This window comes from Entelurus aequoreus, linkage group LG27 (assembly GCF_033978785.1).
Source record: "Entelurus aequoreus isolate RoL-2023_Sb linkage group LG27, RoL_Eaeq_v1.1, whole genome shotgun sequence".
NCBI classification, from domain to species: Eukaryota; Metazoa; Chordata; class Actinopteri; order Syngnathiformes; family Syngnathidae; genus Entelurus; species Entelurus aequoreus.
This window is the reverse complement of record NC_084757.1, coordinates 299141-321587: the sequence shown is the minus strand read 5'-3', so window position 1 is coordinate 321587 and position 22447 is coordinate 299141. Positions and strand designations below refer to the sequence as shown.

The window sequence follows — 22447 nt, the reverse complement described above, 5'->3', positions numbered from 1 at the left end:
CTAACGATGTTAACTTTTTCTTACACTTTTAATGCTAACGATGTTAACTTCTTTTTACACTTTTAATGCTAGCAATGTTAACTTCTTTTTACACTTTTAATGCTAACGATGTTAACTTCTTACACTTTTAATGCTAACAATGTTAACTTCTTACACTTTTAATGCTAACTTCTTCGTACACTTTTAATGTTAACTTCTTCTTACACTTTTAATGCTAAGGATGTTCACTTCTTCTTACACTTTTAATGTCTAACACTGTTAACTTCTTCTTACACTTTTAATGTCTAACAATGTTAACTTCTTACACTTTTAATGCTAACAATGTTAACTTCTTCTTACACTTTTAATGTCTAACAATGTTAACTTCTTCTTACACTTTTAATGCTAACGATGTTAACTTCTTCTTACACTTTTAATGTCTAACGATATTAACTTCTTACACTTTTCATGTCTAACGATGTTAACTTCTTCTTCCACTTTCAATGTCTAACGATGTTAACTTCTTCTTCCACTTTTAATGTCTAACGATGTTAACTTCTTCTTACACTTTTAATGCTAACAATGTTAACTTCTTCTTACACTTGTATGGCACTGAACACTGTTTGAGGCGACAGAGGTGACATCATTTATATCAAAAAGATCCACCTTACTTGTCCATGTGTTTGCAGCCTGTGCTCAGGAAACGTCCCGTGTGTGTGTGTGTGTGTGTGTGTGTGTGTGTGTGTGTGTGTGTGTGTGTGTGTGTGTTTTTGTGTTCTGCAGCTCCGTGACGCCGCCACACTTACCCTCCTGGTGTTTTTGACGTACTTGAAGTGAGCGACGGTGCTCACGTTGATGCTGCGGAACCCTGTCAGAACACACTGAAGAACCTTCCAGGCTGGAGGAAGAAGGACACTCATGACTGGTCCACTGCACTTGTGATGACACTTCATCGTTTCAACAAGTCACATGACTTCATCCCCGCCTCCCTCTGACCAGTGTTTTCCCTGTAAAATACTTTGTTTTGTTATTATTATTATGTATTAGCAGGCGTCACTGCTCGTTATGCTGTAAATAGTGTTCATAGGCCATTTTGTAGCTGAATATTTTAATAATAAAAATGTTAAAATGTTTCCTTTGGATTCTTACTTCTCTTACTATTGCTGACTTTTTACAGTGCGAAAAGGATGAAGGGATGATGCTGCGGTCACATGACACAGTGACCACAAAAGGCCAAAAATGGTACATATGTCCTGAAAAGCGGGGTATGTCATTTATTTATCCATAAAGTTCTCCAAATAAACAAATATTTCAGTAAAATCTGTTTTATCGCACCTGTCAGATTGAAGGGCCTTAATGATGCGTTCAGGGGCATCCCAATATCCAGTTGTTTTGACTGCTATGTTTCATTGAAGGCTGGAATTGTCTCATCTAAAGTATTCCTAACTTATTTTTTGAAATACGGAATATTTTTTGTTTTTCCTATAATATTTATTTGTTTGTTTTTTTGTTGTTTGTACAAAAAGAACATAAAATATTTAAAAAATGATTCCAAATATATATAGATGTATGGATAGGTCTGACACTAACACGTTACAAGTTAAAAAAAAATAATAATAATGCGTCAAAATGAGTGATGTTATTAATTATCGAGCTGTTACCTCATCCGAAGTATTGCACTTGGCAACTCGTTGTTGGAAATGTTGCATACTTTCTTTTTTCTATGATAAAAATGTAATATTACAAAAAGACCATCAAAAAATAATTTAGAAAATTTACAAATATAGAAACACAATACGTATATTGATAAGTCTGCAGCTGTTGAAGAATTTAAAAAGTTTGAAGTTAAAAAAAAAAAAACGACTTTACTTACTTACGACATGTTTCTGAGCGTGTCCACTTTTCGTCGCTTAGCGGGCGTAACGTAGTTTAGAATGAAGTCGACTGAAAGGTGTGTCAATCATACTCAGGGTGGTAGTTAAATACTCATTTTCTTGTGTTCTTTTGTGTTTTTACTACAAAAGCTTTTTTTTTAACACTGAATTTATGGAACTGAATATTTTGCTTTGGAATTTTGTGAATTGAATTGTTTTTACATCAAATTATGTTGAAAGTTTCATTGAATAAAAATTTGTGAGCAAAATGTGTGTAAAAATTAAATGGAGAAAAATTCAGTGTAAATGTATTCGTTGTAGAAAAATTCAGTTTATAATCCATTAAATACAATTTTGTGAGCAAAATTTGTGTGTTCTGACATTCAGTTTGAGAAAATGTAGTGTTTTAAATGTCGGTGTGTACACATTTAGTATAGAAAAAATTTGTGTAAAAAAATTAAGTGCAAAATAATTTGGTGCAGAAAATTTCAGAGTATATAATAGAACAGAATGTGTATGTTTAAACATTCAGTTTATGATAATATGGTATTTAAAAATTCAGTGTACACAAAATTGCTGTACAAAAATTCAGCGTAAAAACAAATAAGTGCAAAAAAATTCAGTGTAAATATTTTTGTTGTAGAAAAAAATCTGCGTATATAATCCATTAAATTAGAAAAAAATAGTGTAAAAAAATTAAGTGCAAAATAATTTGGTGCATAAAAATTCGGAGTATATAATAGAGCAGAATGTGCATGTTTAAACATTCAGTTTATGAAAATATGGTATTTAAAAATTCAGTGTACACAAAATTGCTGTACAGAAATTCAGTGTAAAAACAAATAAGTGCAAAAAAATTCAGTGTAAATATTTTCGTTGTAGAAAAAATCTGTGTATATAATCCATTAAATTAGAAATAATTTGGTGCAGAAAATTTCAGAGTATATAATAGAACAGAATGTGTATGTTTAAACATTCAGTTTATGAAAATATGGTATTTAATAATTCAGGGTGTAAAAATTCAGTGTACACAAAATTGCTGTACAAAAATTCAGTGTGAAAACAAATAAGTGCAAAAAAATTCAGTGTAAATATTTTCGTTGTAGAAAAAAATCTGCGTATATAATCCATTAAATTAGAAAAAATTAGTGTAAAAAAATTAAGTGCGAAATAATTTGGTGCATAAAAATTCGGAGTATATAATAGAGCAGAATGTGCATGTTTAAACATTCCGTTTATGAAAATATGGTATTTAAAAATTCAGTGTACACAAAATTGCTGTACAAAAATTCAGTGTAAAAAATAAGTGCTGAAAAATTCAGTGTATATAATTCATTTTAAAAAAAATGTGTGAGCAATGTTTTTAAATTGAGTTTTAAAATGCAATGTGTAAACATTTAAGTGTAGAAAAAATGGTGTATAACAATTCAGTGAAAAATAAAATTCAGGGTAAAAAAAAAAAATTCAGTGCAGAAATATTCATTGCTTCTAAACTCAGTGCCTACTTCCTGTCAAATAAGACTCAAACTGAATGTCAGAGAACACAAATTTGCTCACAAAATTGTATTTAATGTATTATATACACTGCATTTTTCGACAACGGATTAATTTACACTGAATTTTTCTGCACTGAATTTTTTTGCACTTATTTGTTTTTACACTGAATTTTTGTACAGCAATTTTGTGTACACTGAATTTTTACACCCTGAATTTTTGAATACCGTATGTTTGTAAACTGAATGTTTAAATATACACATTCTGCCCTATTATATACTCTTATTTTACACTTAATTTTTTTACAGTGAAGTTTTGAAGCAACTAAAACTTTCTGCACTGAATTTTTATACTATGATTTTTTTTAACTGATTGTTTAAAAACAGTATTTTTACAAAGTGACTTCTTAAACACACATTTTGCTTACATTTTTTTTTTTAATTCAGCGTAATCTTAAAGTTAAAAAAATCAGTACACAAAATTCAGACGCAAAAAATCAGTGACATCAATTTTGTGTAAAAAACAAACAAAAAAATATCTCGTTTGTGTGAATGTTATAGTTTTTAAGTTAGTAACGTTGAAACGTAACTAGCCTATAACTTCAAAACTCTAATAGAACAAAAACGAAAGCATAAACATATGGGACTGCTTGGGGGGTATCGGTCAGTGCTTCTATTTCCAACAGTACGTAAAGGCAGCACGGGACCGCCATAGCAGTGCGCGCCCCCGCCGCTCCCCCGCCTGCGCGCTCTCCCCGTCCCAGTGAAAAGAGCTCTCTCGGGGGGGAAAACAAGCAGGACGACCATGGCGGAAGAAAGTTCTTACTTTTGAAAATTTTTGTTTTTTTTACACTTTCTGTCACTTCCGACAAAGCGCGCAGCGGCAAAAAGTGGCATTTTTTTAAACTTATTTTAGTTTCCAAAGTCGTAAATCTCCAAACATAGCCCGGAAAGTTAGCTCGTTAGCCCGGGATAGCACGTTAGCATGCTGGGCTAGCACGTTAGCATCCTCGGCCGGCGACGTTCGGGAGAAAAAGAGGCCGGCCCGAGAGGCGACCCCAGGCGGCTACAAGTGGCGAGGAATGTCGCCTCCCGGGATTGCCTTCACCTACGGATGAGAAGGGGATTGGGGCGCGCGGAGAGCAACGGACGAGCGGCGCCATGTCGGCCAGCCCGTCGGAGTCCCGAGGATGGCCGCGCTCGGTGGTGTGGCGGCCGGGGGGATTCTTCCTCTTCTTCCCGCTGCTGCTGCTGCTGCTGCTGGAGGGCGGCCTCGGCCTCGCCAGCCCGGGCAGCCTGGCTGGGCTCAGCAGCCACAACCGCAGCGTCAACATTTACTTGAGTGTGGAGGAGGTGAAGAAACTACTGGGTGAGTCAACTTGCTCTTTTGTGCCTTTTTGGCCAGTTTGGCTCCATAAAAGTAAGACAAAAGCCGAATGAGTGTGCACTTATTTGTTTTTACACTGAATTTTTATACAGCAATTTTGTGTACACTGAATATTTTACACCCTGAATTTTTGAATACCGTATTTTCGTAAACTGAAATGTTTATATACTCTTCTGCACCAAATTATTTTACACTTAATATTTTTACACTATTTTTTCTATACTAAATGCATACAAACTGAAATTGAAAACACTAAATTTTCTCAAAATAAATGTCAGAGAACACATTTTTCTCACAAAATTGTATTTAATGGATTTTTCCAAAACGGATACATTTACACTGAATTTTTCTGCACTGAATTTTTTTGCATTTATTGGTTTTTACACTGAATTTTTGTACAGCAATTTTTACACCCTGAATTTTTGAATACCGTATTTTCGTAAACTGAAATGTTTATATACTCTTCTGCACCAAATTATGTTACACTATTTTTTCTATACTAAATGCATACAAACTGAAATTTAAAACACTCAATTTTCTCAAACTGAATGTCAGATAACACATTTTGCTCACAAAATTGTATTTAATGGATTTTTTTTTACAACGGATACATTTACACTGAATTTTTCTGCACTGAATTTTTTTGCATTTATTTGTTTTTACACTGAATTTTTGTACAGCAATTTTGTGTGCACTGAATTTTTACACCCTGAATTTTTGAATACCGTATTTTCATAAACTGAAATATACTCTTCTGCACCAAATTATTTTACACTTAATTTTTTTACACTATTTTTTCTATACTAAATGCATACAAACTGGAATTGAAAACACAAAATGTTCTCTAAATGAATGTCAGAGAACACACATTCTGCTCACAAAATTGTATTTAATGGATTTTTCTACAACGGATACATTTACACTGAATTTTTCTGCACTGAATTTTTTTGCACTTATTTGTTTTTACACTGAATTTTTGTACAGCAATTTTGTGTACACTGAATTTTTACACCCTGCATTTTTGAATACCATATTTTCCTAAACTCAATGTCTATATACTCTTCTGCACCAAATTATTTTACACTTAATTTTTTTACACAAATTTTTTTATACTAAATGCATACAAACTGGAATTGAAAACACTAAATTTTCTCAAAATGGATGTCAGAGAACACACATTTTGCTCACAAAATTGTATTTAATGGATTTTTCCAAAACGGATACATTTACACTGAATTTTTCTGCACTGAATTTTTTTGCATTTATTTGTTTTTACACTGAATTTTTGTCCAGCAATTTTGTGTACACTGAATTTTTGAATACCGTATTTTCCTAAACTCAATGTCTATATACTCTTCTGCACCAAATTATTTTACACTTAATTTTTTTACACTATTTTTTCTATACTAAATGCATACAAACTGAAATTGAAAACACAAAATGTTCTCTAAATGAATGTCAGAGAACACACATTTTGCTCACAACGGATACAATTACACTGAATTTTTCTGCACTGAATTTTTTTGCACTTAATTGTTTTTACACTGAATTTTTGTACAGCAATTTTGTGTACACTGAATTTTTACACCCTGCATTTTTGAATACCGTATTTTCCTAAACTCAATGTCTATATACTCTTCTGCACCAAATTATTTTACACTTAATTTTTTTACACACATTTTTTCTATACTAAATGCATACAAACTGAAATTGAAAACACTAAATTTTCTCAAAATAAATGTCAGAGAACACATTTTTCTCACAAAATTGTATTGAATGGATTTTTCCAAAACGGATACATTTACACTGAATTTTTCTGCACTGAATTTTTTGCATTTATTGGTTTTTACACTGAATTTTTGTACAGCAATTTTGTGTACACTGAATATTTTACACCCTGAATTTTTGAATACCGTATTTTCGTAAACTCAATGTCTATATACTCTTCTGCACCAAATTATTTTACACTTAATTTTTTACACTATTTTTTCTATACTAAATGCATACAAACTGAAATTTAAAACACTCAATTTTCTCAAACTGAATGTCAGAACACATTTTGCTCACAAAATTGTATTTAATGGATTTTTTTTACAACGGATACATTAACACTGAATTTTTCTGCACTGAATTTTTTTGCAATTATTTGTTTTTACACTGAATTTTTGTACAGCAATTTTGTGTACACTGAATTTTTACACCCTGAATTTTTGAATACCGTATTTTCATAAACTGAAATATACTCTTCTGCACCAAATTATTTTACACTTAATTTTTTTACACTATTTTCTCTATACTAAATGCATACAAACTGAAATTGAAAACACAAAATGTTCTCTAAATGAATGTCAGAGAACACACATTTTGCTCACAAAATTGTATTTAATGGATTTTTCTACAACGGATACATTTACACTGAATTTTTCTGCACCGAATTTTTTTGCACTTATTTGTTTTTACACTGAATTTTTGTACAGCAATTTTGTGTACACTGAATTTTTATACCCTGAATTTTTGAATACCGTATTTTCCTAAACTCAATGTCTATATACTCTTCTGCACCAAATTATTTTACACTTAATTTTTTTACACACATTTTTTCTATACTAAATGCATACAAACTGAAATTGAAAACACTAAATTTTCTCAAAATAAATGCCAGAGAACACATTTTTCTCACAAAATTGTATTTAATGGATTTTTCCAAAACGGATACATTTACACTGAATTTTTCTGCACTGAATTTTTTTGCATTTATTGGTTTTTACACTGAATTTTTGTACAGCAATTTTGTGTACACTGAATTTTTGAATACCGTATTTTCGTAAACTCAATGTCTATATACTCTTCTGCACCAAATTATTTTACACTTAATTTTTTTACACACATTTTTTCCATACTAAATGCATACAAACTGAAATTGAAAACACTAAATTTTCTCAAACTGAATGTCAGAGAACACACATTTTGCTCACAAAATTGTATTTAATGGATTTTTTTTACAACGGATACATTAACACTTAATTTTTCTGCACTGAATTTTTTTGCACTTATTTGTTTTTACACTGAATTTTTGTACAGCAATTTTGTGTACACTGAATTTTTACACCCTGAATTTTTGAATACCGTATTTTCGTAAACTGAAATGTTTATATACTCTTCTGCACCAAATTATTTTACACTATTTTTTTTATACTAAATGCATACAAACTGAAATTTAAAACACAAAATTTTCTCAAACTGAATGTCAGAGAACACATTTTGCTCACAAAATTGTATTTAATGGATTTTTCTACAACGGATACATTTACACTGAATTTTTCTACACTGAATTTTTGTACAGCAATTTTGTGTACACTGAATTTTTACACCCTGCATTTTTCAATACCGTATTTTCCTAAACTCAATGTCTATATACTCTTCTGCACCAAATTTTTTTACACTATTTTTTTCTATACTAAATGCATACAAAACTGAAATTTAAAACACTCAATTTTCTCAAGCTGAATGTCAGAGAGCACAAATTTTGCTCACAAAATTGTATTTAATGGATTATATACACTGAATTTTTCTACAACGGATACATTTACACTGAATTTTTCTGCGCTGAATTTTTTTGCACTTATTTGTTTTTACACTGAATTTTTGTACAGCAATTTTGTGTACACTGAATTTTTACACCCTGAATTTTTGAATACCGTATTTTCGCAAACTGAAACATACACATTCTGCTCTATTGTATACTCTTCTGCACCAAATTATTTTACACTTTTTTTTTTTTTTACACTAATTTTTTCTATACTAAATGTATACAAACTGAAATTGAAAACACTCAATTTTCTCAAACTGAATGTCAGAACACACAAATTTTGCTCACTAAATTGTATTTAATGGATTATATATACACTGAATTTCCGAATGAGATTGTGCATGATTCAGTGCTGAATTCTTCAGCACTGAATTTTTTTGCACTTATTTTTATTTTTTTTACAGTGAAGTGAATTATATTCATATAGCGCTTTTTCTCTAGTGACTCAAAGCGCTTTACATAGTGAAAACCAATATCTAAGTTGCATTTAAACCAGTGTGGGTGGCACTGGGAGCAGGTGGGTAAAGTGTCTTGTCCAAGGACACAACGGCAGTGACTAAGGTGGCGGAAGCGGGGATCGAACTTGGAACCCTCAAGTTGTTGTTGTTTCATCTGACATCGGATGGACAAAGGTAAGACCTTCTGGAGGAAAGTTCTGTGGTCAGATGAAACAAACATTGAGCTGTTTGGCCACAATACCCAGCAATATGTTTGGAGGAGAAAAGGTGAGGCCTTTAATCCCAGGAACACCAACACCATGCCTACCGTCAAGCATGGTGGTGGTAGTATTATGCTCTGGGCCTGTTTTGCTGCCAATGGAACTGGTGCTTTAAATGGGACAATGAAAAAGGAGGATTACCTCCAAATTCTTCAGGACAAGCTAAAACCATCAGCCCGGAGGTTGGGTCTTGGGCGCAGTTGGGTGTTCCAACAGGACAATGACCCCAAACACACGTCAAAAGTGGTAAAGGAATGGCTAAATCAGGCTAGAATGAAGGTTTTAGAATGGCCTTCCCACAGTCCTGACTTAAATGTGTGGACAATGCTGAAGAAACAAGTCCATGTCAGAAAAGCAACACATTTAGCTGAACTGCAGCAATTTTGTGGTCAAAAATTCCAGCAGAAGCTTGTGGATGGCTACCAAAAGCGCCTTATTGCAGGTAAACTTGCCAAGGGACATGGAAGCAAATATTAACATTGCTGTATGTATACTTTTGACCCAGCACATTTACTCACATTTTCATACTTTGTTAACAACTGTCTTCTTGCTGTGGTCCAGATGTGGATGTGACTCTGGACCCGGGACAACCTGTGGCATACGGGGGACGTCCCACAGCCACAGGAAGGCAGCTGGCTGGGGACTTAGTGTACACACACGCGGGTGGGCAGGTTGAAAATGCTATTTCCAGAGATCTACTCTACTTTCAAGGCCGATAGCGATTATTAGTCAAAGTTATTCCAGATGTCACGTATTGTAGATATTGCCGTTTCAGAGTCTTCTCAGTAATGCTGTGACATGTGGCGGTATAAAGCAGATACTCAGTGAGTGTCGTTTTTTTCTGGCGCTTAAGCGTTGGTCCGAAATAAACCACCGTCAATTTCAGACTATAAGCCGCTGCTTTTTTCCCCACACTTTGGACCTTTTTCCCCCCACACTTTGGACCTTTTTCCCCACACTTTAGACCAGGGGTGTCAAAGTCAAATGGACGGAGGGCCAAATAAAAAATTTAGCTACAAGCCGAGGGCCGGACTGTTCGAATGTTCATTGAAAAATTTTTAAATGACGCATATAGTCTAGTGAACCTAATTGAACCTACTGAAAACCTAACAAATATATTCCAATATGATCAGATAAATAAAGCAATATTTTCTTATGGCTCTGTCAGTAATCTTTAATTTTCAACAGACACAAAAGACAAATTTCCTTTATATAAAAATCCCCATAACATGAACATTAAATGAAAGAAACCGGTATTCAAGGCACCATCAGTAGCTTATATTTTCTATTTTAGCAAAAGTGGGCTAAATTTACTTCAAAGAAAAAAACAATAATAGCAATTTTCTATCATCCACTCAACTGAAATATTTTTAAAATATAATTAAATTGAAATACAATAAAATAAAGTGCAAAAATCTATAAATCAAAAACAACACTTTGTTTAAGGAGAAGTAACATGCAGTGAAAACAAATATTAAACTTTAACTTTTAAACTTGAATTGAGTAAAAACTCTAAATATGTGATTGCACAGTAATGTTCACATTAAACCCCCCTCCTCCCTCCGTGGGAGGGAGGCGAGTTGGGTGCCCGAAACCCCCCGCTGGTTTCGGCCCGCCCCTTGGCGCGCGTGGCACGGCGGGCTCCGCGACCCGACGGCTGGCCCTCGTGGCTTGACGGCGGGCGCGTCCCGACGGGCCGCGCGTAGGGGTCAAACGCAGAAGTCTCAGGGCCTCGTGGTGAGGGGGTGGCCTGCGGGTTTCGGCCCGCTTGACCCCCCCGCTCCGCTTGGCGCGCGCGGCACATGACGGGTTCCGCCACCGACGCTCGGGCTGCAGCCCGACGGTGGTGCGGGCCCGGCGGTGACGCGCGGTTTGGGGAAACAAAGCAGAAGTCTCAGGGCCTCGGGGCCGGGTTTCGGCCCGCCCCCTTGGCGCGCGTGGCACGGCGGGCTCCGCGACTGACGGCCGGGCTGCAGCCCTTCGGCCGGCAGGCGCGTCCCGGCGGGCCGCTCGCCCCCTTTCGGAACCTTGGACCGGCATCCGCTTGGTGCGTGTAAAAGATCTGCGGTCTGCGGGCCGGTTCTAATAATAAATCAAGATCATCCCAAGGGCCGTAAAAAACCTTCTCGCGGGCCGGATATGGCCCGCGGGCCTTGACTCTGACATATGTGCTTTAGACCTTTTTCCCCACACTTTAGACCTTTTCCCCCACACTTTGGACCTTTTCCCCCACACTTTGGACCTTTTCCCCCACACTTTAGACCTTTTTCCCCCCACACTTTGGACCTTTTCCCCCACACTTTGGACCTTTTCCCCCACACTTTTGACCTTTTACCCCACACTTTAGACCTTTTTCCCCACACTTTAGACCTTTTTCCCCACACTTTAGACCCTTTTCCCCACACTTTAGACCCTTTTCCCGACACTTTAGAACTTTTTTTCCCCCACACTTTAGAACTTTTTTTCCCCACACTTTGGACCTTTTCACCACACTTTGGACCTTTTCCCCACACTTTAGACCTTTCCCCCCCACACTTTGGACCTTTTCCCCCACACTTTGGACCCTTTTCCCGACACTTTAGAACTTTTTTTCCCCACACTTTGGACCTTTTCCCCCCACACTTTGGACCTTTTCCCCCCACACTTTGGACCTTTTCCCCCACACTTTGGACCTTTTTCCCCCACACTTTGGACCTTCCCCCCCCCCCCCATACTTTAGACCTTTCCCCCCCCATACTTTAGACCCCCCCCCCCCCATACGTTAGACCTTTCCCCCCCACACTTTAGACTTTTTCCCCCACACTTTAGACCTTTTTCCCCACACTTTGGACCTTTTTCCCCACACTTTGGACCTTTCCCCCACACTTTGGACTTTTTTGCCCCCCCCCCCACACTTTAGACCTTTTACCCCACACTTTAGACCTTTTACCCCATACTTTAGACCTTTTACCCCACACTTTGGACCATTTTCCCCACACTTTGGACCCTTTTCCCCACACTTTGGACCATTTTCCCCACACTTTGGACCATTTTCCCCACACTTTGGACCTTTTTCCCCCACACTTTGGACCTTTTTCCCCCACACTTTGGACCTTTTTCCCCCACACTTTGGACCTTTCCCCCCCCATACTTTAGACCTTTTCCCCCCCATACTTTAGACCTCCCCCCCCCCCCCCCATACGTTAGACCTTTCCCCCCCCACACTTTAGACTTTTCCCCCCACACTTTAGACCTTTTTCCCCACACTTTGGACCTTTTTCCCCACACTTTGGACCTTTCCCCCACACTTTGGACTTTTTTGCCCCCCCCCACACTTTAGACCTTTTACCCCATACTTTAGACCTTTTACTCCACACTTTGGACCATTTTCCCCACACTTTGGACCCTTTTCCCCACACTTTGGACCTTTTTCCCCACACTTTGGACTAGAGATGTCCGATAAATGCTTTATAATGTAATATTGGAAATTATCTGTATCGTTTTTTTTTATTATCGGTATCGGTTTTATTTTTTTATTAAATCCACATAAAAAACACAAGATACACTTACAATTAGTGCACCAACCCATAAAACCTCCCTCCCCCATTTACATTCATTCACACAAAAGGGTTGTTTCTTTCTGTTATTAATATTCTGCTTCCTACATTATATATCAATATATATCAATACAGTCTGCAAGGGATACAGTCCGTAAGCACACATGATTGTGCGTGCTGCTGCTCCACTAATAGTACTAACCTTTAACAGTTAATTTTACTCATTTTCATTACATACTAGCAGAAATCATTAAAAAATGAAACTGAGTTGACAGTAAAAAGTCGTTGTCGCAATTGTTGGATATAAAGCATAACCAAGCATGCATCAATATAGCTCTTGTCTCACAGTAGGTGTACTGTCACCACCTGTCACATCACACCCTGACTTATTTTGAGTTTTTTGCTGTTTTCCTGTGTGTAGTGTTTTAGTTCTTGTCTTTCGCTCCTATTTTGGTGGCTTTTTCTCTTTTTTTTGGTATTTTCCTGTAGCAGTTTCATGTCTTCCTTTGAGCGATGATTCCCGCATCTACTTTGTTTTAGCAATCTAGAATATTTCAATTGTTTTTATCCTCCTTTGTGGGGACATTGTTGATTGTCATGTCATGTTCAGATGTACTTTGTGGACGCCGTCTTTGCTCCACAGTAAGTCTTTGCTGTCGTCCAGCATTCTGTTTTTGTTTATTTGTAGCCAGTTCAGTTTTAGTTTGGTTCTGCATAGCCTTACCTAAGCTTCAATGCCTTTTCTTAGGGGCACTCACCTTTTGTTTATTTTTGGTTTAAGCATTAGTTACCTTTTTACCTGCTTGCTGCCTCCCGCTGTTTCTGACATCTACAAAGCAATTAGCTACCAGCTGCCACCTACTGATATGGAAGAGTATTACACGGTTACTCTGCCGAGCTCTCCACACCACAGACACTCAACAACAACACATCATTTGCAGACTATAATTACTGGTTTGCAAAAAATATTTTTAACCCAAATAGGTGAAATTAGATAATCTCCCACAGCACACCAGACTGTATCTCACGGCACACTAGTGTGCCACGGCACAGTGGTTGAAAAACACTGGACTAGACTTCCTTTTGTCATTCAAATTTGAACTTTACAGTACAGATAAGAACAACATTTTGTTGCATAAGCTCGTTGTAGTGCAGGATAAAAGAGCAATAAGGTGCAGATATAAATAAATAGATTACCGTATTTTTCGGACTATAAGTCGCAGTTTTTTCCATAGTTTGTCCGGGGGTGCGACTTATACTCAGGAGCGACTTATGTGTGAAATTATTAACACATTAGCGTAAAATATCAAATAATATTATTGATCTCATTCACGTAAGAGACTAGACGTATAAGATTTCATGGGATTTAGCGATTAGGAGTGACAGATTGTTTGGTAAACGTATAGCATGTTCTATATGTTATAGTTATTTGAATGACTCTTACCATAACATGTTACGTTAACATACCAGGCACGTTCTCAGTTGGTTATTTATGCCTCATATAACGTACACTTATTCAGCCTGTTGTTCACTATTCTTTATTTATTTTAAATTGCCTTTCAAATGTCTATTCTTGGTGTTGGATTTTATCAAATACATTTCCCCCAAAAATGCGACTTATACTCCAGTGCGACTTATGTTTTTTTCCTTCTTTATTATGCATTTTCGGCAGGTGCGATTTATACTACGGTGCGACTTATACTCCGAAAAATACGGTACTGTACAGATAGATATATCGCACTTTTGCATATGCATCCACGTTTATGGATGTATGTTATATTGTCTTTATATTCCAGCAAGTTAATCTGTTTTTGGGGAGAATTGAGGGGATTATTACGATGCGTTCAAGAGTCTTATGGTCTGAGGGAAGAAGCTGTTACAGAACCTGGAGGTTCTGCTGCGGAGGCTGCGGAACCTCTTCCTAGAGTCCAGCAGTGAAAACAGTCTTTGGTGGGGGTTGGAGGAGTCTCTGCAGATTTTCTGAGCCCTGGTCAGGCAGCGGCTTTTTGCGATTTCTCGGATAGGAGGAAGAGGAGTCCTGATGATCTTTTCCGCCGTCCTCACCACACTCTGGAGAGACTTCCAGTCTGAGGCACTGCCGGCTCCAGTCCAAACGGAGATGCAGTTGGTCAGTAGGCTCTTATAGTGCCTCTGTAGAATGTGCTGAGAATGGGGGACGGAGCTGTGCTCTTTTTACAAGTGTGTAGGGACAAGGTCATGTTGTCAGTTATCTGCACCCCCAGGAACTTGGTGCTGCTTACCATCTCCACTGCTGTGCCGTTGCTATAAATACCAGACTTAGCTGAGGAAATTCTACAAAAACCCATGAAGAGTCTACGCTCATGTCTCCGAAACATGACACCAAACTCTCATGGCTGGATTATCAAAAAACAGACCCCCGGCTTATTTTCTGTTTTTTTCCTGAAGTTCCAATCACATGCCTGGTTGCAGCATATAGCTCTGTCGTCATAGTACTGAATGGTACTGTATATGGCCTTAGCAATTTATTGTCCATAAGGCACAGACGATTTGTCTAATGATTACAAATGTTGAGGATATATGTATTACATACATGTCTTCCATATTGACCACAACCCATACGGGGTGCCAAAAATGTCATTTGAAGACATTAAAGCATCTAATGACTAGTAATGCATGATACCGATATACCGCTAATGCTCGCCAGTTATGGACGCTACCACCAACGCCGCATTTTAAACAACTTCACTGCTACACTAATGATAACCAGACAGCTTCAGTGACCATCAGTGTTGGAATAATAACTGATGCATCCTTTTGTCTGCTTCGTTTTACCTAAAAACTTACACAAAGAGTTTTAAAGCATTTCTCAAAAGGTTATGTCATTGTGATTTTTCTAATTTAATTTACCTTATTTACTCATTGTTACCTAGGGCTGCAACGATTATTTGATTAATTCGATTAGGAAAAAGCTTTGATTTATATATATACATATATATTAGGGCTGCAACTAACAACTAATTTGATAAACGATTATTCTGTCGATTATTACTTCGATTAATAATCGGATAAAAGAGACAAACTACATTTCTATCCTTTCCAGTATTTTATTGGAAAAAAAACAGCATACTGGCACCATACTTATTTTGATTATTGTTTCTCAGCTGGTTGTAAATGTTGCAGTTTATAAATAAAGGTTTATTTTTAAAAAAAAATAATACAAAAAAGTAGCCTCTGCGCATAGCATAGATCAGGGGTCACCAACGTGGTGCCCGCGGGCACCAGGTAGCCCGTAAGGACCAGATGAGTAGCCCGCTGGCCTGTTCTAAAAATAGCTCAAATAGCAGCACTTACCAGTGAGCTGCCTGTATTTTTTAAATTGTATTTATTTACTAGCAAGCTGGTCTCACTTTGCCCGATATTTTAATTCTAAGAGAGACAAAACTCAAATACAATTTGAAAATCCAAGAAAATATTTTAAAGACTTGGTCTTCACTTGTTTAAATAATTTCATAATTTTTTTTACTTTGCTTCTTATAACTTTCAGAAAGACAATTTTAGAGAAAAAAATACAACTTTAAAAAATTATTTTAGGATTTTTAAACATATACCTTTTTATCTTTTAAATTCCTTCCTCTTCTTTCCTGACAATTTAAATCAATGTTCAAGTAAATGTATTTTTTTTATTGTAAAGAATAATACATACATTTTAATTTAATTCTTCATTTTAGCTTCTGTTTTTTCGACGAAGAATATTTGTGAAATATTTCTTCAAACTTATTATGATTAAAATTCAAAAAAATTATTCTGGCAAATCTAGAAAATCTGTAGAATCAAATTTAAATCTTATTTCAAAGTGTTTTGAATTTCTTTTAAAATTTTTGTTCTGGAAAATCTAGAAGAAATAATGATTTGTCTTTGTTAGAAATATAGCTTGGTCCAATTTGTTATATATTCTAACAAAGTGCAGATTGGATTTTAACCTATTTAAAACATGTCATCAAAATTCTAAAATTAATCTTAATCAGGAAAAATGACTAATGATGTTCCATAAATTATTTTTCTAATTTTTTCAAAAACATTTGAATTAGCTAGTTTTTGTCTTCTTTTTTTCGGTTGAATTTTGAATTTTAAAGAGTCGAAATTGAAGATAAACTATGTTTCAAAATTTAATTGTCATTTTTTTCGTGTTTTCTCCTCTTTTAAACCGTTCAATTCAGTGTAAATATCATTAATTATTAATAATAACATAGAGTTAAAGGTAAATTGAGCCAATTGGCTATTTCTGGCAATTTATTGAAGTGTGTATCAAACTGGTAGCCCTTCGCATTAATCACTACCCAAGAAGTAGCTCTTGCTTTCAAAAAGGTTGGTGACCCCTGGCATAGATCCAACAAATCGATGACTAAATTAATCGCCAACTATTTTTATAATAGATTTTAATCGATTTAATCGATTACTTGTTGCAGCCCTAATATATATATATATATATATATATATATTAGGGCTGCAACTAACGATTAATTTGATAATCGATTAATCTGTCGATTATTACTTCGATTAATCGGTTAATAGTCGGATAAAAGAGACAAACTGCATTTCTATCCCATCCAGTATTTTATTGAAAAAAAAAACAGCATACTGGCACCATATTTATTTTGATTATTGTTTCTCAGCTGTTTGTAAATGTTGCCGTTTATAAATAAGGCAAGGCAAGGCAAGGCAAGGCAACTTTATTTGTATAGCGCTTTTCATACACAAGGCAGACTCAAAGTGCTTCACAGACAACAAAGTGAAATGAAAGAAAATAAAAGCAAAATTAAAATGCAGACAATAAAAATAAAAACAGTGCAGACGTTAAAAGTTAAAAGATTAAAAGATTTAGCTGAAAGCTAAGGTGAACATAAAAGTCTTCAGTCTAGTTTTAAAAGTAGTGAGAGTTGGGGAGAGTCTGACATCTTCAGGAAGTTTATTCCAGCTATGTGTTGCATAGTGACTGAATGATGATCTCCCTTGATTTGAGTTTACTCTTGGAACCGCTAACAGATTGCTCTCAGAAGATCTTAGTGATCTAGAGGGCGTATATAGTGGGAGCATATCAGTGATATACTTGGGCCCTAGACCATGTAGTGATTTATATGTGAGCAGGAGGATTTTGAAATCTATTCTCTGATGTACAGGGAGCCAATGTAAGGATTTAAGAATTGGTGTAATGTGCTCACATTTTTTGGTCTTTGTTAGAACTCTAGCAGCAGCGTTCTGAACAAGCTGTAGCTGCCTGACAGTTTTTTTGGGAAGACCTGCAAGGAGACCATTACAATAGTCTAGCCTACTGGTAATAAAGGCATGTACAAGTTTTTCTAAGTCTTGAGCTGACATGAGCCCTCTAAGTCTTTTTACATTTTTGAGGTGATAGTAGGCCGATTTTGTTACTGATTTGATGTGACTGTCGAAATGTAAATCAGAATCTAAAATAACCCCAAGATTTCTGGCTTTATTTGAGGTTTTCAGGGACAGTGATTGAAGGTGTTGGATGACTTTAAACCTTTCTTTTTTAGCACCAAAAACAATTATCTCAGTTTTATCTTCATTTAGTTGTAGGAAATTTTGGCACATCCAGTGTTTGACTTGCTCAATGCACTGGCACAGAAGATCTATGGGGCGATAGTCATTTGGTGATAGCGCTACATAGATTTGGGTGTCATCGGCATAGCAATGATGGTCAATGTTATTATTTTGCATGATTTGTCCTAGTGGGAGCATATAGATGTTAAATAAAGTCGGCCCCAAGATTGAACCTTGGGGGACTCCACACGTTACGTTGGTTGGTTCTGATACAAAGTCACCAATGGAAACAAAATAGTTCCTATCTTGTAGATATGACTTGAACCAGCTTAAAACTGTGCCTGAGATCCCCACCCAGTTTTCCAACCTGTCCAAAAGTATTGAGTATATAAAGGTTTAGTAAAAAAAAATTTAAAAAAAACTCTGCGCGTGCGCATAGCATAGATCCAACGAATCGATGACTAAATTAATCGGCAACTATTTTAATAATCGATTTTAATCAATTTAATCGATTAGTTGTTGCAGCCCTTATATATATATATATATATATATATATATATATATATATATATATATATATATATATATATATATATATATATATATATATATATATATATATATATATATATATATATATATATATATATATATATATATATATATATAAAAGCCGGACCGCATAAAAGAAGGTAAAATAAGGTAATAGGTAAATTGAAGGTAAAAGAAAGTAAAGGTTAAAAGAAGGTCAATGCAGGGCAGAAGAACATTAAAAAAGGTAAATAGAAGGTAAACAAAGGTGAAAAAAGTGAAATACATGGTAAACAAATGTAAAAAATTTAAAATAAGGTAAAAAATAAAAAAGGTCAAATGTAAATACTTGGTAAAAGAAGTTTATAATAAGTTTAAGAGTAAATGAAAGGTAAGACAAGTTAAAAAGAATGTAAAGGATGGTAAAAAAGTAAAGGGTAAATTGAAAGTAAATAAAAGGTAAAATATGGTAGATGAAAGGTAAAAGAAGGTACAAAAGGTGAAGAGAAGCCAAAAGAAGATGAATAGAAGGCATTTAAATAAAATAAAAGGTAAATAGGAGATTTTAAAAAATGAAAAACAGTAAAATAATGTCAATAGAAGACAAAAGAGTGGGTGAATAAACAGTACAATGAGATTAATAGAAGGTAAATAAAAGATAGAATAAGGTAAGTAGAAGGTAATAAAGGTTATGGCAAGTAAAAAATATTTGTTTATTTCAACTATTTTACCTAAAATACGAATTGAGGCTATAAAATATGTTTTATTTGACGGATAGATTGTCCGATTACTAATATAATCGATAGCTGCAGCCCTAATGTTTTACTATACTGAACAAATCTTGGGTTTCTTTAGTGTTTTTAAACAGATGATTGTAATCTGGCAGTTTTAAAACAATCTAAAAAATGTGATACTATTGGAGATCGAATGGTATGAAAAAAATAACCGTGGTCACTTTATTTTGCCATACCAACCCAGCCCTACACCTACTATACCTAAAGCTTGTCTGAATAGAAGAACGTGAAAGGTATCTCCAAAAAGAAGACATCAAGCTGGTGTACAACAAAGCCGGTCTTCTAGGAATGACAGATGGAGGTTCTGTGATAACTTTAACAAATGAACCCCTTCTCAGGGGTACATCAAGCTTTGCGACTCGAGCAAAATGATTGATGACGAAGAGCAGCCCGCATCCCTGATCACGTTCGCACATGACAGAGGTCGTGAAATGTTCATAAAAAACAACCTCCCAGCTCGCCTTCTGCGTGTCTGCAAGTGTTCAGCCTGCATGTCAGCTGCCTTCTGAAGATCTGCTTCCTTTTGCAGCTGTCAGCTCCTATTAAATCGCTCAGGGTTCGCTTTCGCCAGGGAATAGTTGACATGCTGAGAAAATCCTTGCAATCTAACATGGAACCTTGTTCCGCAGATCTGCGCTTGCTGGTGTTACTTAAGGCCCGAACACGCTCGGGCCGAATGTACGCGGTCCGTCTGTCACTAGTGCAGGGGTGTCAAAGTCTTTTTGATTTTGGAGGAAAATCTATTCCCACAAGGGCCGGACGGGTACAGTCATGGCATGATAACTTAAAAATACGACAACTTCAGATTGTTTTCTCTGTTTTCTTTGTTTGTGTACATGTCACGATTAATCCTCTGGACAAAATACTTCAAGTTGGTTGAAAATTCTATAAAAAAGAAATTAGAGATGTCCGATAATATCGGCCAATAAATGATTTAAAATGTAATATCAGAAATTATCGGTAGGGATGTCCGATAATGGCTTTTTGCCGATATGCCGATATTGTCCAACTCTTTAATTACCGATACCGATATCAACCGATACCGATATCAACCGATATATACAGTCGTGGAATTAACACATTATTATGCCTAATTTGGACAACCAGGTATGGTGAAGATAAGGTACTTTTTAAAAAAATGAATCAAATAAAATAAGATAAATAAATTAAAAACATTTTCTTGAATAAAAAAGAAGGTAAAACAATATAAAAACAGTTACAAAGAAACTAGTAATTAATGAAAATGTGTAAAATTAACTGTTAAAGGTTAGTATTATTAGTGGACCAGCAGCACGCACAATCATGTGTGCTTACGGACTGTATCCCTTGCAGACTGTATTGATATATATTGATATATAATGTAGGAAGCAGAATATTAATAACAGAAAGAAACAACCCTTTTGTGTGAATGAGTGTAAATGGGGGAGGGAGGTTTTTTGGGTTGGTGCACTAATTGTAAGTGTATCTTGTGTTTTTTATGTGGATTTAATAAAAACAAAACAAAAACGATACTGATAATAAAAAAACCGATACCGATAATTTTCGATATTACATTTTAACGCATTTATCGGCCGATAATATCGGCAGACCGATATTATCGGACATCTCTAATTATCGGTATCGTTTTTTTATTATCGGTATGGATTTTATTTTATTTTTTATTAAATCAACATAAAAAACACAAGATACACTTACAATTAGTGCACCAACCCAAAAAACCTCCCTCCCCCATTTACACTCATTCACACAAAAGGGTTGTTTCTTTCTGTTATTAATATTCTGCTTCCTACATTATATATCAATATATATCAATACAGTCTGCAAGGAATACAGTCCGTAAGCACACATGATTGTGCGTGCTGCTGGTCCACTAATAGTACTAACCCATCCATCCATCCATTTTCTACCGCTTATTCCCTTCGGGGTCGCGGGGGTCGCTGGAGCCTATCTCAGCTACAATCGGGCGGAAGGCGGGGTACACCCTGGACAAGTCGCCACCTCATCACAGGGCCAACACAGATAGACAGACAACATTCACACTCACATTCCTTTAACAGTTAAATTTACTCGTTTTCATTAATTACTAGTTTCTATGTAACTGTTTTATATTGTTTTACTTTCTTTCTTATTCAAGAAAATGTTTTTTAATTTATTTATCTTATTATTATTATTTTTATTTTTTTTAATAAAAAGGACCTTATCTTCACCATACCTGGTTGTCCAAATTAGGCATAATAATGTGTTAATTCCACGACTGTATATATCGGTATCGGTTGATATCGGTAATTAAGAGTTGGACAATATCGGATGTCGGCAAAAAAGCCATTATCGGACATCCCTAAAAAAAATAGTGCCGTTTGAAAAACACCATGAACTTAGACTTTATCCAATCCAATCCACTTTATTTATATAACACATTTCAAAAAACAATACAAGTTTCACAAAGTGCTGCACAGAAGTTGAGACATACATACTAGGAAAGTAAATAATATAAAACATTTTACTATGAAAAAATAAATACATCAAAGTAGGGCTGGCCGATATGACCTTTTATTTATATCTCGATATTTTTAGGCCATGTCACGATTAGGGCTGCAACTAACGATTAATTTGATAATCGATTAATCTGTCGATTATTACTTCGATTAATAGTCGGATAAAAGAGACCAACTACATTTCTATCCTATCCAGTATTTTATTGGGAAAAAAACAGCATACTGGCACCATACTTATTTTGATTATTGTTTCTCAGCTGTTTGTACATGTTGCAGTTCATAAATAAAGGTTTATTAAAAAAAAAAATTATTTAAAAAAACAACAACAAAAAACAACCTCTGCGCATGCGCATAGCATAGATCCAACGAATCGATGACTAAATTAATCGGCAACTATTTTAATAATCGATTTTAATCGATTTAATCGATTAGTTGTTGCAGCCCTAGTCACGATACACGATATATATCTGGATATTTTCCCTTGGCCTTGAATGAACACTTGATGCT

At 35.5% G+C, this 22447-nt stretch overlaps 2 protein-coding genes across 5 annotated transcripts in view; both read left to right on the top strand.

The window, feature by feature from the left end:
- The window catches only part of LOC133644687 (sushi, nidogen and EGF-like domain-containing protein 1), a 121804-nt gene extending 120726 nt beyond the window's left edge, over positions 1-1078 (top strand). The window contains exon 30 of the mRNA XM_062039378.1: positions 763-1078. Coding sequence (XP_061895362.1) covers positions 763-770 — 8 coding nt within the window. The 3' untranslated portion in view covers positions 771-1078. The remainder of the gene's footprint in view (positions 1-762) is intronic.
- Positions 1079-4087: 3009 nt separating this feature from the next.
- The window catches only part of LOC133644812 (tyrosine-protein kinase RYK-like), a 133470-nt gene continuing 115110 nt past the window's right edge, over positions 4088-22447 (top strand). For all 4 annotated transcript variants that reach the window (XM_062039559.1, XM_062039560.1, XM_062039562.1 and 1 more), the window contains exon 1: positions 4088-4715. In XM_062039559.1, coding sequence (XP_061895543.1) covers positions 4508-4715 — 208 coding nt within the window. In that variant the 5' untranslated portion in view covers positions 4088-4507. The remainder of the gene's footprint in view (positions 4716-22447) is intronic.